At 44.9% G+C, this 15,660-nt stretch overlaps 2 protein-coding genes across 10 annotated transcripts in view; one reads left to right on the forward strand and one right to left on the reverse strand.

Annotated features, from left to right (window-relative positions):
- LOC6594251 (regulating synaptic membrane exocytosis protein 2) overlaps window positions 1–14,178 on the reverse strand; it is a 37,880-nt gene extending 23,702 nt beyond the window's left edge. For 7 of the 9 annotated variants that reach the window (XM_026994477.1, XM_026994478.1, XM_026994470.1 and 4 more), the window contains exons 1-5: window positions 13,969–14,178; window positions 13,659–13,863; window positions 11,454–11,579; window positions 10,992–11,390; window positions 10,329–10,932 (exon numbers count right to left, since the gene is read on the reverse strand). In XM_026994477.1, the coding sequence (XP_026850278.1) occupies window positions 10,329–10,932; window positions 10,992–11,390; window positions 11,454–11,579; window positions 13,659–13,863; window positions 13,969–14,078 (1,444 nt within the window). In that variant the 5' untranslated portion in view covers window positions 14,079–14,178. Of the gene's footprint in view, window positions 1–925; window positions 994–10,328; window positions 10,933–10,991; window positions 11,391–11,453; window positions 11,580–13,658; window positions 13,864–13,968 lie in introns of all 9 variants that reach the window. The other 2 variants (XM_026994472.1, XM_026994471.1) reach the window with 1 other exon arrangement.
- On the forward strand, window positions 11,680–12,274 carry LOC6594253. Its single transcript, XM_002019747.2, has one exon. It carries the CDS (start codon window positions 11,681–11,683, stop codon window positions 12,035–12,037), a length of 357 nt encoding a protein of 118 aa, XP_002019783.1. The 5' UTR covers window position 11,680; the 3' UTR covers window positions 12,038–12,274.
- Window positions 14,179–15,660: the final 1,482 nt, after the last annotated feature.

Here is a 15,660-nt window from a genome sequence, read left to right on the forward strand (position 1 = left end):
ACGTAAACGGTGGAAACGGGGGAAGCGTAGACTTAGACCCCCCGGGGGGCATGTTCTCAGTGTATTCAGATAGAGAGATATGTAGATGTATGAGTAAGCTAAGTATATGGATATCATAAGTAGACCTACGATTAAGAGCTACGAGAGTGCCAAGGGTTTTGCTTGGTCTGGGGTGTGCTCAAAGTTACTCAGGGGTGCCGTGCCTGGCTTTTGGGGTTCAAATACTTATCTGTGATGGCTAAAAGTTGCAAGAGCATTAAGAGTTATTCAAAGGGGGATCGGATCTCAAGGGGGCAGGCCTAGTATGACTTGTTTGGACAGTGTTATGTGTGTGTGTGTGTGAAGCAGTGTCATTTCTGGTTGTATTTTGTTGAAGTAAGGAGGAAACAGGAAACAGCGTTACGATATCCATGCAAATTATTCACCAAGTATTTCTTTTTGTTTTGTTTTTTTTTTTTCGAAATTTCATATTTTTGAATAAAGTCACATTTACAGAATAAGTAAAAGGAAAAAAGAAAACGTAACGAATACAAATAGTGTGGTGGAATTGAGAGAGAACGTGTTCACAGCCAAAAGATTGTGTGTGTGGAGAGTAATCGAGAGAAAGTGATGATTGAGAGAGCAGAGCAGAGTACAGTCTGAAGCAAAATCATCCTCGTTATATTTGTATAATTATAATCAGGGAAAACAAATGTTTTGCAAGTTCAACAAAATTCTAGGGTGTGTATCGAGGGGGTGAGAAAGTGTGTGGGTACGACAGTGCTTGAAGAAAGTAAACAACGTATACGGAAACAAACATTGTACATTCCTTGAATTTCGGTTTTGTGGACATTGAAACAACTTATAAGAAAATTAAATACAAGAGACACACACACACACATTCAAATTTCATTTGTATTTTTTTTTGTTTTTTATTTTTGCTTACATTTGCATGAATCTGTAGATCGCCGGGCGAGAGAACTTTTTGGACACCTTGAACGCCGCCAAAATTACCTGCTATGTATTTGGTTTTGAGTGGTTTTTAGTATAATTTTTTTTTTCGTTTTTGATTTCAAATTTTTTTACATTTAGAAGGGGAGGGTGGTTTTTTTTTTGGCATAGTAAAATAGTATAGTAGTTTTTGTGGCGGGCAAGATTTTTGTTGGTTGTGGGACAGTTCAGAGAGAGATAAGGGAGAGAGAGAGAGAGAGAGATAAGGGAGAGAGAGAAAGAGTGGAGAAACACACATATGAAAATAATAGCAAAAATGTGACGATACGAGAGGGTAAAAGTGACTTTAGTAGACTTAAACTTATGTTTTAATACTTATATGAACTAGTTCTTGATTTGAACTAATAGAAGTACAGATAAATGAACTAGTTCTAAATTTAGCCTAATTTTGAGCTTAATAATATATATTTATAGTACAAATACTACGACGACAAGGAGTTGGTTTTGGTGTACGGAACTAGTTCACTAAGGGACTGCTTCCGGCGGAACTATTTTACTAAATGATTGTCTTCGGAGTGCCCGAGAAAGCAGCTAAAAGCTTTTTCTTATATTTATATAAAAATTCAATACAATTTTCAAATTCAACAAAAATTTGTATTAATTTTTGTCTGCCCCTGAAAGCAGGCAACGCATTTTCCAGCATTTCTTTAAAAACAAATGCTCTCACTTTTGCACACACTCACGCAAGAGAAACCTCCACTCAGACAATCGCCTTGGGTGGGAAAAAGAACTAGTTTTTCCGACACACTCTCACACACACACACACACACACAGAGAGAGAGATACCCTTGTGTTTGTGGGCCATACCCCTGGCATACTTTCATTTGACTTTGGTCACGATACAAAACGTTTATTGTGCGCATAATGGCCAACAACAACAAAACAGCAAACAAAACAAAATACAAAAAAGAAACTACACAAAAATTACATACATATATAAACATAACAACAGCAACAACAACAAAAGCAAAACAGCAATGTAAACAAAAGAAGGTAAGAAAATAAAACAAAGAACACAAAGAAAAAAGTAAAGTAAATTATTTGGGAAGCGAGTGGCAGCAAACCACACGCACAATTGCAGGCGGGACTCTACAGAGGAGAGGCGCTGGGCAGAAAGAGGCGACAATGTGTTGGAAGTGTCGAGAGGGGGGGTGGGGGCTGGGGGCTGGGCGCAGACTAAGAAAAGGAGAAAGCAAAAATCAATAAAGTATACAAAAACACGGTCATTTCTGTCCCTTGGCGACCTTTTCTATTGTTGTTGTTGTTGCTGTTGTTGTTGTTGTTGTACCGACGCCTATGCTTCGTGTTGGTGTTGGTGTTGTTGTAATTGGTGTTGGTGTAGGTTTAGTCATTGCTGTTGTTAGATGTTTTAAATGTTGTTTTGTTTGCTACTTGCTTAATTGGTGTTTCTGTTGTTGATTTTGTTGGCATCGCTGTTGTTGTTGGTGTTTCCTTTCCTGTTGAGTTTGTGCAAACTTTCTGCACAATCATCGTGCATTGTGCAATCGCAAAACACAATTACAACAAACACCAACACAAAACGCAGACGAAAAATCAAACAAAGTTTACACTGGTGTGGGTGTGTGTGTGTGTGTGTGTGTGCTTGCTTCCTGCTTTATATTTTTGGCCATAAATTCAAGCCAGTTCGGCTGACACCCAAAGGGAGGGGGGTGGGCAGAGGGCGTAGGAGAGTGGGTGGGCGGATGGGAATGTAGGTGTAATGGGCGTTGGGCTGGCAAAAGGACACTAAAATCATCATCATCATCAGCAGCAGCCGTAGCCGCAGCAGCAGCAGCAGAAGGATCGGCAGTGGGAGTAGGAACAAGGAGCAAAAGGGGAGCAGGGAGTCGGGAGCTGGGAGCAGCAGTAGCTTGTGCTATTTTTAAACCAACGCACACTCACACACTCATGCACACCCACCCACACAGACAGACGCAGGCGCATAAATAGCACACAAACAACCACAAAAACAAACATAGAGTCACACGCACACAGCAGCAGACACACACACACATACTAGAGAGGGACACACAAACAAACACCTAAAGAGACAGAGAAGGGACCCCTCACGAGAGAGAGAGTGCGAGCGAGAGAGGGGCCCTCGCACACGCACAACATGCGTTGGCGTCCTTTGCCTTTGCCTCCTACCAGGCCTCAATGTTCGCATTAATGTCACTCATACGCACAGTTGCACATGCAAACGAACAACAACAGCAGCAGCAACAGCAACAGGGAAACACAAGAACACACACACACCACATCAACGTCAATGTCAACTGGTGTTGGTCAACGTTTTAATTAAATTCATCCTCCCATTCCCCCCTACCCTTACCCATTCCCAATTCCCTCACGCCTCGCCTTGCCTACAGTTGGTCACATTTTAAAATAGTCAAACACTCACTCACTCACTCACAGACATACACATACTGTTACTTCCGTATAGCCAAACCGTACGATATGTCCGTAAGCACCCACAAATGCGGTCTATATTTACTTATTCACAGCCTGGTCACAGCGCCCATATGCGACACATTTCGCGTTGATGTTGTGGTTGCCATTCCGTAGGGTTCTTTTTTTTTTGGGGTTTTTTATTGCTCTTTATACCACACCACACCCCACCCGGGGGTCTATTGATTTGCTGTGTTTAATCGAAAATGTAATTAATTTCCAAATAATTTGTAGCTAATCGTATGGGATTTCGACTGGAAGAGACAGAGAGGGAGTTGGATAGACTGCATTTGAGGTTCGCATTGAAGGCTGGTTTGAAAGAGGGATTCTAAATAATTCACCTCTAAATCTAGTGGAGCGAACTAGTGCAATTAATCTACATTCTAGTTCAAAGCATAGGACCTATAACCAAGGTGCGCCTCTTCTATAAGTGGAAAGCCATAAGAGGTTCCTTTCAGGCCACTTTTAGTACCTTTTTCAACCCTACAATTAGATGATTACTCTTTCCTCTTATCATACCTCTCCCTTTTGGATTAATACACTGCAGATTACAATATACAGAATGCTACAACCTCTCCCCAATTCCCTTCGATGAAAACCTCCCTAAAGGTTTAAAGATTCCTATTCCCGATCTTATGGCTGCTGCTGCTGTGCCGTTGTTCTGATTGTTTTTGCTGGGATTTAGGCTGGGATTTTTTTGGCATGGACATGGCATACAATACCATTTTTTGTTTGTACGCTATAAGCTTTTTTTTCTGTGCGCTAATCTATTTGCATTTTGCATTTAAAATATTCCGCTTTTTTGGCTGTCTAAGCGTTTTTCGTGTGGGTGTTTGGGTGGCTGGTGTATGGACTGTGTGGCAGTTGTTGTTGTAGTTGTTTTTGTTGTTGTTGTTGTGGGTGCAATCTGGAGAAGCGTTCACTAAACTGCAACCGACAGACACTCACCTTAAAGACGGCTTTTTGCTTTGATTTAGCTCAAATTTTGGTTGATTTTTGAGTTGGGCTTTAGTCTTTTTTTGATTGAATATCTCTCGGGGTTTATTTCTGCGAATTTTCTTTTCTTTTCCTCGCTTTTCTTCCTCTTTTTGTTCACATTTGGCTCTTGGCTGGAGTGTTGCCTAATTTGCTGTACAAATTGCGAGACATGTAAGCAGCAGGCCTACACCTACACACACACCCACACTCAGACACACAAGCTCAGGTGGAAACCCTGGGAAAACAGACCCTCGAGTGAGAGAAGATTGCGTGGCAGTACAGTAAACAAATCGAGCATTTCATCCTCTAGGAAAATAAAACAATAATAATATTCCGTTTCCTCGGGCTCTTCTGTGTGTGCCTTCGAGTCTTCGAGTCTTGGAGTCTTCGAGTGTGTGTGTCTGCGTGTAGGTGTGTTTGTGCAGGAAGGCCCTGCATGTGGGTGGCTTTTCCGAGGTTCTCTCTGAGTGGCTTGGCCATATGCTAAAGCGTCCAATGGGCGCCACAATTTGCGCAGTGTATTGCCAGACGATTGACTGATTTGACAGCAAATTTGCTTGCCAATTCTTTCGCTCAATTAAACAGATTTAAAGCGGCCCCGAGGTTGCGTTTACCTGAACTTGGATTTACACTTTTGATTTAAATTAGTAACACTTTTTCATTGGATTATCATGTATGTAGACAGATTTGTTTTTGTTGTTGTTGTATTTCATTTGTTGTTGCAGCCAATTAGCCTTGTCTGCGGCTCAATGCCAAGAGCTCTCAATTATTCACGGACCTGGCCTCATGGCCAATTAAGTGCAATTTGTTAAACAGATTTCTCCCGGGGCCCAACGCCACGACACTCGAACGGAGCAACTCCTTTTCCCGCTTCGAATCCAGCCAGCAGCCAGGAGGACATTTCAGGCTGAATTTGCTGCTGCTTGTACAAGAAAATTCCACACCAAGGTTATTTTTAGCACGACTTTCACAATTTCACAAAAATAGCAAAGGAAAGGTATTCCCTTTTTCACTTTTTCACATTTTCACTTTCTCTTCTTGCTTTTGCTTTCGCTTTCGATTTCTTTCACTCACTTTTTGCACACTTTTATTCCATTTTATTTAATTGAATTTTATTTTGCTGGAGATTTATTTGCATTTTTGTGCCATTTATTCTGTTGTAATTTTGTAGTATTTTGGTTTTTGATTTGCTGTGTGTGAGTGTGTGTGTGTGCTGCCACACGTGCCACATGCGTGAGCGCGTCCGATGCGGCCTGTGTGTTTTGCTCGCCTTTAAAGTTCATCGAAAACTAATTTCGTTTCGATTTCATACAAAAATCTCAATGGAATTTTTGCTTTTACGCTGCTTTTCCTACAGCCAGCTTTCAGCTTTCCCTTGCTTGCGCCTACTCTCGGTCTTTCAGTCAGCCGTTCCTTCGTTTCGTTTCGGTTCGTTTGTTGTTGTTGTTGTTGTTGTTGTTGCCGCTGGATGGAGCCTACAACACATTTTCCAATAACAATGTTACAACGCTGTTTGGCTGTTGTTGCCGCCGTTAGGGGCACTTTCCCATGGCGCTTCCAGTCCCGAACTAAAAATAAAGTTAAGCGCGTGGCCACGCTGCTGCTGCTGCCGCTGCTGCTGCTGCCACAGCCAGCGCCGACTGCAGCGGCCACTGCGACGCCAGCAGCGATAACATTGACAGCTGCTGCCCCACGTTGGGGTCAGCGGGTTGGTGGCGGGGGTGGGCCAAAGACTGGACCTGGACTCCATTTGTGTTTGTGTTTGGCTTTGGCGCTGCCTTTCCCTTCCACCTTCAAGGCAAAACAGGCCCAAAAGCAACGTGTTTGTCTTTGCTTTCCAGTAAAGGGGGTGGTGCTCCAGCCCCTGCTGTGTGGTGCAGTGTAGGCGCGCGCGTGTCGGTTCCATGGTGGGTTGCAACTTGCCCTCGTTGTTGTTGTTGTTTCGTAGTAAAGAGCATGACGCTGCACAGAGTACCCCCGAAATGCACTGAATGAAATGACGTCGTGCGGCAGGTGGCAACGCAGAAGGGGCAAACAGATAGCAAACTAAGGAGTGCAGTGTAAAAAGTGGAGAAATTCTACGGTCTAGAGTCCAGTTAGCCGACAGCCAAATGACAAATGTGACGCAAGTAATGGCAGCCTACAGAAACGTATAAACATAGGTAGAAGGTGTTTTATGTGACCTGCATAGCTATAAATTAAATATAACGGCCACTAGTAGGGAATTAGTTGAAGGCCCATGAGATCGCCAAGGAAAAGAGTTAAGAAATTGAAAAATTTCAAATAATCAACTAGTATTGGATCATGGCCTCACAAGGGAAATAACGAGAAATGGAAGTACAATTCAATGGAAATAAGAGACAGCATATTTTCGTAGATATAAACAATTATTTCAGCAAATAATGAGAGGCATTGTTGAGGGCAGGAGCTGTAACAGTATAACAGCGCTGCCAACAGCCTAGGTTAACAGACTGTTACCGCACGCCGTTGACAGTGCTCACGGTAACAGAGCACTGTAAAAGCTCTGGGAGTGGGCTCGCGCTTGCTCTCACGATCCACACGATCCACCCCGATCCACAAGGCTCTGGAGCGGTCTTAGCTTGTAAATCTAATGTGAGTGGCCGCTAATAAAGAGTGGATTCCACGATTATAGATCGATCATATCACTACCCCACTTTTCATTTGTACTACCACAACCTTTTCCCCCCATTATTTGTTATATTTTTCCTTATCTTTACAATTACTCGTCTAAATTTAAATTTTCTTTCCCCATAAAAGAACTAGTTCCGTTAGTAACAGCTCCAAAACGAACTAGTTCCTTGGCAGAACAATATACAACATATTGGCCCATGCAGAAAATCTCAAGTTCAACTAAAAATTTGTGGCTGGTTTTACGCGCGCTTCCCTACAGAACATCAGCTGCTGCTGCTGCTGCCGCTGCTGCTGCTGCCGCTGCTGCTGCTGTCGTTGGCTGCTGCTGCCACCCCAAACCATGGAATATGTAAGAGGTGTAAAGGAGAGAGACAGATAGAGTGAGAGGGAAGCAGCGCCTGCGCTTTGTTTAATGGAAATTTTGTGTGTGGGAATTTTCCAAGCTTTGGAAAGCGCATTCCAACGCATGACGTCTGGTGGCCACCGACCACCGCCACTGCCACTGCCACCGCCACCGCCACCGACCACCGCGCCGCGTGCATTGTGAATTGGCAACAAAGTGTTGGGTTTTTGCGGAGGCGCGTGTTGGCGGCGCGTGGTGGGTTTTCCGGGCTTGAGCTCTGAGTGCAGACGCACCGAGAAAACCACTCAACCCACGCACCCACTCCCACTCCCACTCAGACTGAGGTGCACCCACTCACCTCCCCCTGGGAGGGAAAGGCGCTGCCATGCACCCACTCAGACTGTGGCAACCAATGACATTCACACCCACACGCACACACACTCTCTGTACCCGCTCCCGTTTCCACTTTCTTGAAAAGATATTTACTTGTTCTTCCTTCTTCTTGTTTTTGTTTGTGGCATTATCATTCTGCAACACTGACTTTTGATTTACAACACTCAGGCGGACACAAGTTTTTGCAACACTGCCCCACAAACACACACACACACGCTGAGAAGACATAAGCTCTTGGCCCTCAACTTGCCACCAGGTGGGACCACCATGGACCGACCACCTTATCGGCCTGGTTGCACACCACAGATCAAGGAGAAGGGAGAGAGGAGAGAGGCAGTCGCAACTTTTGTGAGCGCGTAATTTCATGCCACACACTCTGTGGCACTGTGGCTGAGGCCAAAGTTGAAATCAATAATTATTATATGCTAGTTTGCTGGGAAATTGAAAATGACAGCAGCTGGAGAGGGGGAGGGGAGTGTTGGGGAAGTGCAACATGCTTGCCAGAAACTTGCGCGCTAATGTGCAGGCAATAAAAAATTTAAATCACCAAGCGCCGCATGTTGCATACTTGTAGGCGCTACAGAAAATACTCTTGTCGCAGCAGCAGCAGCAGCAACAGCAGGGGGAATGCCCCAAGTCTTGGGCCTGGGAGGCTGCAACAGCAGCGGCAAGTGCCAACAAGAAACTTTCTAATTAGGATAATAAATTTCGCCCCAGCATCTCGCACTTGACAACATCGTACCCGGCATCTTTCAAACACAAGAAGGGGGCGAAAAAAAAAACATGAAGAGCAGAAGAAGAGCGCAACCATGGAGACAGACCCTCCTTGGCCCCCGCAGTTATTGGCCAAGTGCAGGCTGCTTGGCCAACTTCTTGATGTTTTGTGGTGGCTGCCAAAAAGGAAAAGCTGCTTGTCGTTCATGCTGCCTCCTCCCTCAATCTACCTCTCTGCTTCTCCGCTGCTTGTTTGTTGGAAAATGTGTGTTTTCGGGTCAGCTGTGTGCAGCAGGCAGGCAACCTTCGTGTCCGCCCCCTGGCCCATATCTTTGGCTTTTTCTTTCATACCTTTCGGTAGTGCTCCACCACCACCCCCTCCCCGTCCTTCCTTCTGCTCCACGCTCTTGGTTCGCTTTCGGCCTGGTCTATAATTTATGCTGATTGCATTTAACGGTACGACAAAAGTGGCTCGCTCGCCTAAAAGTATGCAGCGTCCAAAAGTGCGCACTTGTCGCGCGGTCGCCGCCTCGCTTTCGGTTCCGTTCTGTTCCCTCTGTAAACAATTTATTTTTATTTTTCTTCTTACTCCTTTTCCTCTTCCGCCGTTACAGATTCACGGGTGCCTCTGTTGTCGAGTCAAGTGCCGTGCCCCCGTGCCACCGTGCCCCGTGCCCCTTCCCAAAAGATAAGCGCATCGAAATGTTTCCGCGCTACAAAACATTCTTCGTTCCACTTCCCATTCACCTCCTCCTCCTCCTCCTCCTCCTCTTTCTTCTTCTGCTTCCTTTACGTTCGCTCTTTCATTGCACGTGTGTGCAAATAACCGCGAATTTATACACTGAGCGAATAGAGAGTACAGACAAGTGTGTTCCGGTTTGAAACTTTCCCTTTTAAAAGCAGAATATTCGAAAAATCCCATATACGATGAGCATAAAAGTACACTGAGAGAGAAGGGGTGTAAGTTGTGGCTATACGTCTCGCTTTTGTTTAAATTTTCTTATGATTTACCTCTACAGATCGAGTTCTTTCGTGGTTTTCATGACTTTCCTGACTTTTTCTTACAGTGTACCGTATGCATGTGCGCTCTGCTCTCTATTTTTATAGCCCCCCGGCATTTTGCAGTCTGCATTTTGGCTTTTGCGGTGGCTTAAATTTCCATTTTCCCCACCAAATCGGGAACCGGAGAAGGAGATTCCATTAAGAGCTTAAAACTAACTTAAAAGATCTTAACTTAAGGTCTAACTTATAGACATTTTGAGAGATGTAAAGAAGACACAAAGATATGGCAAATGTATGTACAAAAGATCGTTTAAATATTTACACGAAATAAATGAAAAAGTGTGATGAAAACAAAAGATTAAAAGCATTGAAGAATTTGGATTTTTTTGTTTTTTTGTTTTTTTTTTTTTTGGTGGAAAAACGCACATCAATTACGGAGCCAAAGAAAAAGACAACGTACCAATAAGAGACAAGAGAGAGAGAGAGAGAGAGTGCTACTTTTTGTTTTAGTAAAGAAAATACTTTTTTGAAAGTTTTCTTTTTGGGTTTCTTTGGTTTGCGAGCGAGCGAGTCAAAGACAGTATTCATTTAGAGATAGTGAAATACTTTGGAGAGAAAACATCAATTGTTGCGGCTTGTTGCCACGTGGATGGTTGGGACATTAAGAGAGCTTTAAAATTGAAGCGATAGCGAGAGAAAGGGAGAGATCGCTCAGGCAATCCATAGAGAGAGAGAGAGAGAGAGTGAGGGGGATAGAGCAGACAGAGAGAGAGAGGGTGACGAAATTGGAGAAAACGTTTCAACTCACCATCGTAATCGGAGCCCGCACTGACAGTGGCTCCTGCCCCGGCCGCCTGGGCCTGGGCCTGCAGCAGCTGATTCTGGAACTCCTCCTCGGAGCTGCTGAAGGATCGCTGCTGCTGTGAGGCATACTGGGGCCTTCGATTTTGCTGCTGCTGGTGCTGCTGCTGCTGCTGAAGTTGCTGCTGACCGTACGAGCTGCTGTCCATGGCATGTCCCCCGCTGATGGTCAGGTTTCGGGTCAGTGGCGGCGCCTTCTGGTAGCCACCAGCCATCTGCTGGGACATGGACATCGACTGCTGGGAATGGGGATGGATCTGCTGCTGTTGTTGCCCCTGTTGCATGTGCGATTGCGGTGGAGTATGTATCTGTGCCTGGTACGTTTGCTGTCGCGCCGCAAATTGTTGCTGCTGTGGATGTTGCTGCTGCTGTTGTGGATGTTGCTGCTGCTGATGCTGATGCTGCTGCTGCTGGTGCTGCGAATGTTGTGGGTGTTGCTGCTGCTGCTGATGCTGTGGATGTTGCTGCTGCTGCTGTTGTGAATGCTGCGGCTGCACTTGGCTGGGATGCGCCAGATGGGGATGTTGTTTCATCAAGCCATCCAGTTCGCCCTTTTTGGAGGGAAAAAAGCATTAGTTATGGTCTAAAATAAGTCGTTTCTATACTCCACCTGATAGTAACGCGGATCATCTTCTGGATAGGCTCCACCCGATCTCTGCTGCTGCTGTTGCTGCTGCTGCTGCTGTTGTTGTTGCATGCTATAGCCCCCGTATCCCTGCTGCGACTGCTGCGGATTCATTGGCTGCATGCGGCCTCGCTGTTGCTGTGGATGCTGCTGCTGCTGTTGATGCGGATGCTGGCCCGGGCTCATCATGGGATCCATGCCACTGTCCGAGACGGACAGACGGCGATTCGTGGGCTGCTCCTGCTGCGAGTACTGCCTCCGTAGCATGCTGCCAGCCCGTTGCATGGGCAGGTTCTCCTTCTCGGCGGCACTGCGCGTACGTTCCAGCTTGGGCCGCTTGTCCGTCGTGTCGCGCGGATCCACAATGGCCTGCTGGGAGATATCCTAAGGGCAAGAAAGGATACAGGAAACACTATAGAGACCCGGTCATATGACGGCTGTACTCACGCTGCTGCCGTCGGGCTCGATGCGGCGGATAAAACCGTCCTGCTGGGCTCCCGTTTTGTTGATCCATTGGCCCGTCTTGGAGAGCAGCTCCTGCTTCTTGCGGCAGAGTATACACACCCAAATCACCTGAAAGACAGACACAGACACACCGTATATCATTGCCGCTTCAATCAATCGTTCACTCTCTAGAAAATCTATCTGTAGGATATAGTAATAAATTTATGAATATGGAAGAGGCAACACTGGACGATCTGTTTGTGAATGCCGATGAGGAAGAGTATGAGGAGGAGCCACAGGAGCCCCCGGTTAGGGGATCCCTGCTCTATTTCATGGCAAAAATGTGGGATTTCTGGAACTGGAACATCCGGATGGTCACCTACGTGGAGCGTTTACCTCTCGAGTACTTTGCCGGCTTCTGGCATTTCCATATCGTTCATGCCGGCGACTATTTGGATCCAGAATTAAATTTGCGGCGCTTTCAATGGTACCACATATCGGTGGTATTTCGTGGCACAAGCTTATGGACACACCAAAGAAATAGTCCTCGTCATGGTGCCATTGGAATGCCACTTGAAATTCGATGAAAACACCCCCCCTCCTGCTCCACGCTGATGTTTGCCCCCCCACCCCTTCCATCCTTCCCCCTCGGAGAGGACCCCGTCAACATCTGGTATCGTATCTTCGTCGTGTCTGAGGTTGTGTGACATTTTGGCAGCAATTCAACGATGGAAAAACGTTTGGCAGCACGGCCAGCAGATGATAAGCTCGCGGGGAGTAACCGGAACCCCCTCCACCTCCCTCCCACCCTCCCAACGATACGGTTCACTGAGTTAAATAAAAAATTGAAAAAAAAAAAATGTAATTGAAATGCGATGCACTGCACTGTACAGGGGGGAGGGCGGAGGGGGAGTGCAGGGATATGCACTGCGGGGCAAGAAGTCCGTAGACCGTTGAAAAGTATTCCAATGCCAACAATTTGGAGAAAGAGAGAAAGCTCAAGGAAATGCTCATCGATTGGGGAGGAAGAGTTCTCTGGTGAATGGTTCTCTCATTCAATAACTGGTTGGAATGCTGCCAGTCACGTGTAAACGTTGAATGATTGAATTCTCAGGGGAAACGGAATTATTCAAGAATTATTAAAGGTATTGGGGACGCTCTTAATCCTTTCCTCTAGGTACGCTATTGTTTTACGCGTCATGCAGCAGTTCCCCTCAGTCAGTTATGTGCGTTTTCATCTGGAAAAGGGGCGTACAAGTGGTAGCCTCCTAACATCACCAACATGTGCCATTATTCATGCCCTGAATATCGCATATCTTTTCTTTTTTCTCTCTTGGGACCGACTTTTGCTAGTCGCCAAAAGCTCTGTACTATTTTTCTAGGTTCTGCAGACCAAAGAGTAATTATTTTCGGCGCCTCGCCAAAGAATATGTACATTGTTGTTGGATTTTGGGGACCAACTCAGCTGCAAAAGGCATTCACGGCGCTCAGAGGCCAAGCATTATTCCAGTTCCCCAAAAAGCATCGAAATTTTATTGAAATGGGATTTGCTCCCGAGGCAATATCCTTTTATTTTATAGTCCTTGATTAGGAGGCAGTTTTCCCAACTACATTTGCTTCATTCCTTTACAGATCCCTCGCAAAGTTCCCTCTCATCTCCTGGCCTTTAGAAAGAACACTCTCAAAGGCCTATCTTCCTACCCAGAAACCACTTATTTTTTTTAAATAATGAGTGTCAAATTGTGAGGCGCCAGACTGGACCCCAGAGCTCATGGACACCCACTCGGTTGGCCGCCGACTCTCGCCAATTATCTATCCCCCATACGACGGGTGGGGGAGGGGCGGCGACGACGACTGTGGCGTTTATTTATGCACACTACGCGTCACTGGGGACAGTTGGCAACAAGGCGACAAGCACTGCCAATGGGGCGTATGAGTGATGGCTGCTTAGGGGTCGCCAGCCGCCTGGCGTCAGAGTTTTGGCAACGTCGTCGACCTATTTATCAATGAGCGGAAAATTAAGCTGTCCCCGAGTCCAAGCCCAAAAGTCAGCATTTACGCGCTGCCACGCGCTGCCCCTCTCCCAAAGGCCTGAAGGCAGGGGTCTGAAGGCAGCTCCAGTCGAGAGTGAGATTCGATTCGATTCGATTTGATTCAGTCTGCTGTCAGTCAAATGGCGGATGGCGGATGGCGGCTTACTGCACTCACCTTGTTGCTGCGAAGTGTCACCTTGCCGCCGCAACGGGCACAGCAGCGTATGTTGCAGTAATGGCAAATGTGTCCGACGCCATCGGCAAACTTGGTCTTAAGGCATATGTGACAGGTGGCATCCAGCTCGACGCCGGCCTTCTTTTGCTGCTCGGAGCGTTGTCTGATTTGCATTTCCAAAGTGACAACCTCGTCCTGTTTGCGACTGCACGGCGGAGAGAGGGAGAGAAAACCATTAAGAACAATGCAATCACTGAATAGAGTAGAGGATGTATCCATCCATCTATCCATCCATCTATCTATAGCTTACCGCATTATCTCGTTCTGTGCCTCCTCCTCCTGCTTCTGCCGCATGAGCACATTCTCGATCTGCATGCGCTCGTGGGGGGTCAAATGCGAGAGATCGGGCATGTCGTCCATGGCTGCTGATTGGCTGATTGGCTGGTCTATGGGTGGGTCTGTTGATGGTCTCTTCCACGTCTCACAGTTGCGCCGTTTTAAACTAACTTTAGTTGCACTAATTAGCTTTAGTATCAATAAACTTTTCTTCTTGTTAAATATTTATAGAAATTTTTTTAGTTGGATTTAAAGCTTGTTTTCTTTTTTTTGGAATGCACTTTAGCAATATGTATTTATAAATATTTAAATATTATTATTTAAATTTAATATGTGGATTATTTGTTAAACCATTCTGATAGAAAATCACAGAGCAAATTTCAAAATTTCTTATGGTCTTTTGTTCTTTCTTTTTTGTTTTGTTTGGTTTTTGTTTTGGTTTTTTGTTTTTGTTGTTAGATTTTTTTTGTAGACATTTGGAAATTCGTTGAAAAATTTTTGTTCACAATGCACTCGTTTCTCTGTCTCTGTGTCTGTGTCTCTGTGTGTGTGTGTGTGTGGTGTGTCTCTTGTGTGTGTGCGTGTTTGTGTATGTGTGCCATGCCCTCTGACCCGTTTTTTGTTTTTGGTTTTTGTTTTATTTTGCGGATGGATGGCGCACAACTTCCTTCTTTGTGTGTGTTTGGCTTCCTTTTTCCTCCTTTGTTTTTAGACTTTTGTATTTCTTTGGTTGAATGCAAATTTGTGTGGAAAATTCTTCGTTTCTTCTTCTTCGTCTTCTGGTTTTTGCCTCATTTTTCCTCTACAGCTGCCACTTCGACTGCCTCTACTGCCGCTCTATATCGTTGCCGGCCCTTTGTAGCTGTTGCCTCTAATTGCAGTTTTTGTTCTTGTTTATGTTGTTGTATATTTTGTTGCTGTTGTTGCTGCTGCTGTTGTTGTTGTTGTTGCCGCTGTGGATGTTGCCTTGTGCGTGGCTGCGTCATTTTTGCTTTCCAAATTACAGGCACCAACACTCCACTCCTCCTCGGTACACAGGGATTTGTAAATTTCTAGTTTTTTAGCACTAGAAAAAGCAAAACAGACAAGAAAAAGGTTTAAAGTGTTTGTATGTTTTATGTGGGCTTAAAATTGCTTAAATTCTGACTGAAAATAGAGCAGAGCTGGCATAAATTATGCCTTTAATCTATGCATAAATCGTCTTTGAAGTCCAACAAAAAGCGGCATACAATACAATAATTATTTTCATTTTTAATCTATAGAGTATTTCCCCCTTAAAGTGCACAAAGGAAGGGGAAAAAAGGAAGATTTGAAGTATTTTTTAGAGCAATCTATTATTAATGGATTTTTTCCCAATGGGATATAAATTATAGTCAAAAAGTAATAAAATATTGGTTTCAAACTCCAACAAAAGGGACACCATAAATTCCTGAAACAAAAATAAACCAAAAGACATATAAATTTCATCATAAAGAAAGTGAAAAATACTGCTTTTAATCCACATAGAAATTTTTCCTTAGAAAACGAATCTCGAAACCGGAAAAGCGTAGGTAAAAGCGGATAATAATTGCATTCCTCTGAGAATTGCTGCTGGTATTTATTCTGGTTTATAAAATCATTCCTGGAAAAGCAGCTCAATTGCATAGAGAAGAAAAATAGCCACAGA

The sequence above is a fragment of the Drosophila persimilis genome, unplaced genomic scaffold (assembly GCF_003286085.1).
Source record: "Drosophila persimilis strain 14011-0111.01,24,50 unplaced genomic scaffold, DperRS2 tig00003933-arrow-pilon, whole genome shotgun sequence".
NCBI lineage: Eukaryota > Metazoa > Arthropoda > Insecta > Diptera > Drosophilidae > Drosophila > Drosophila persimilis.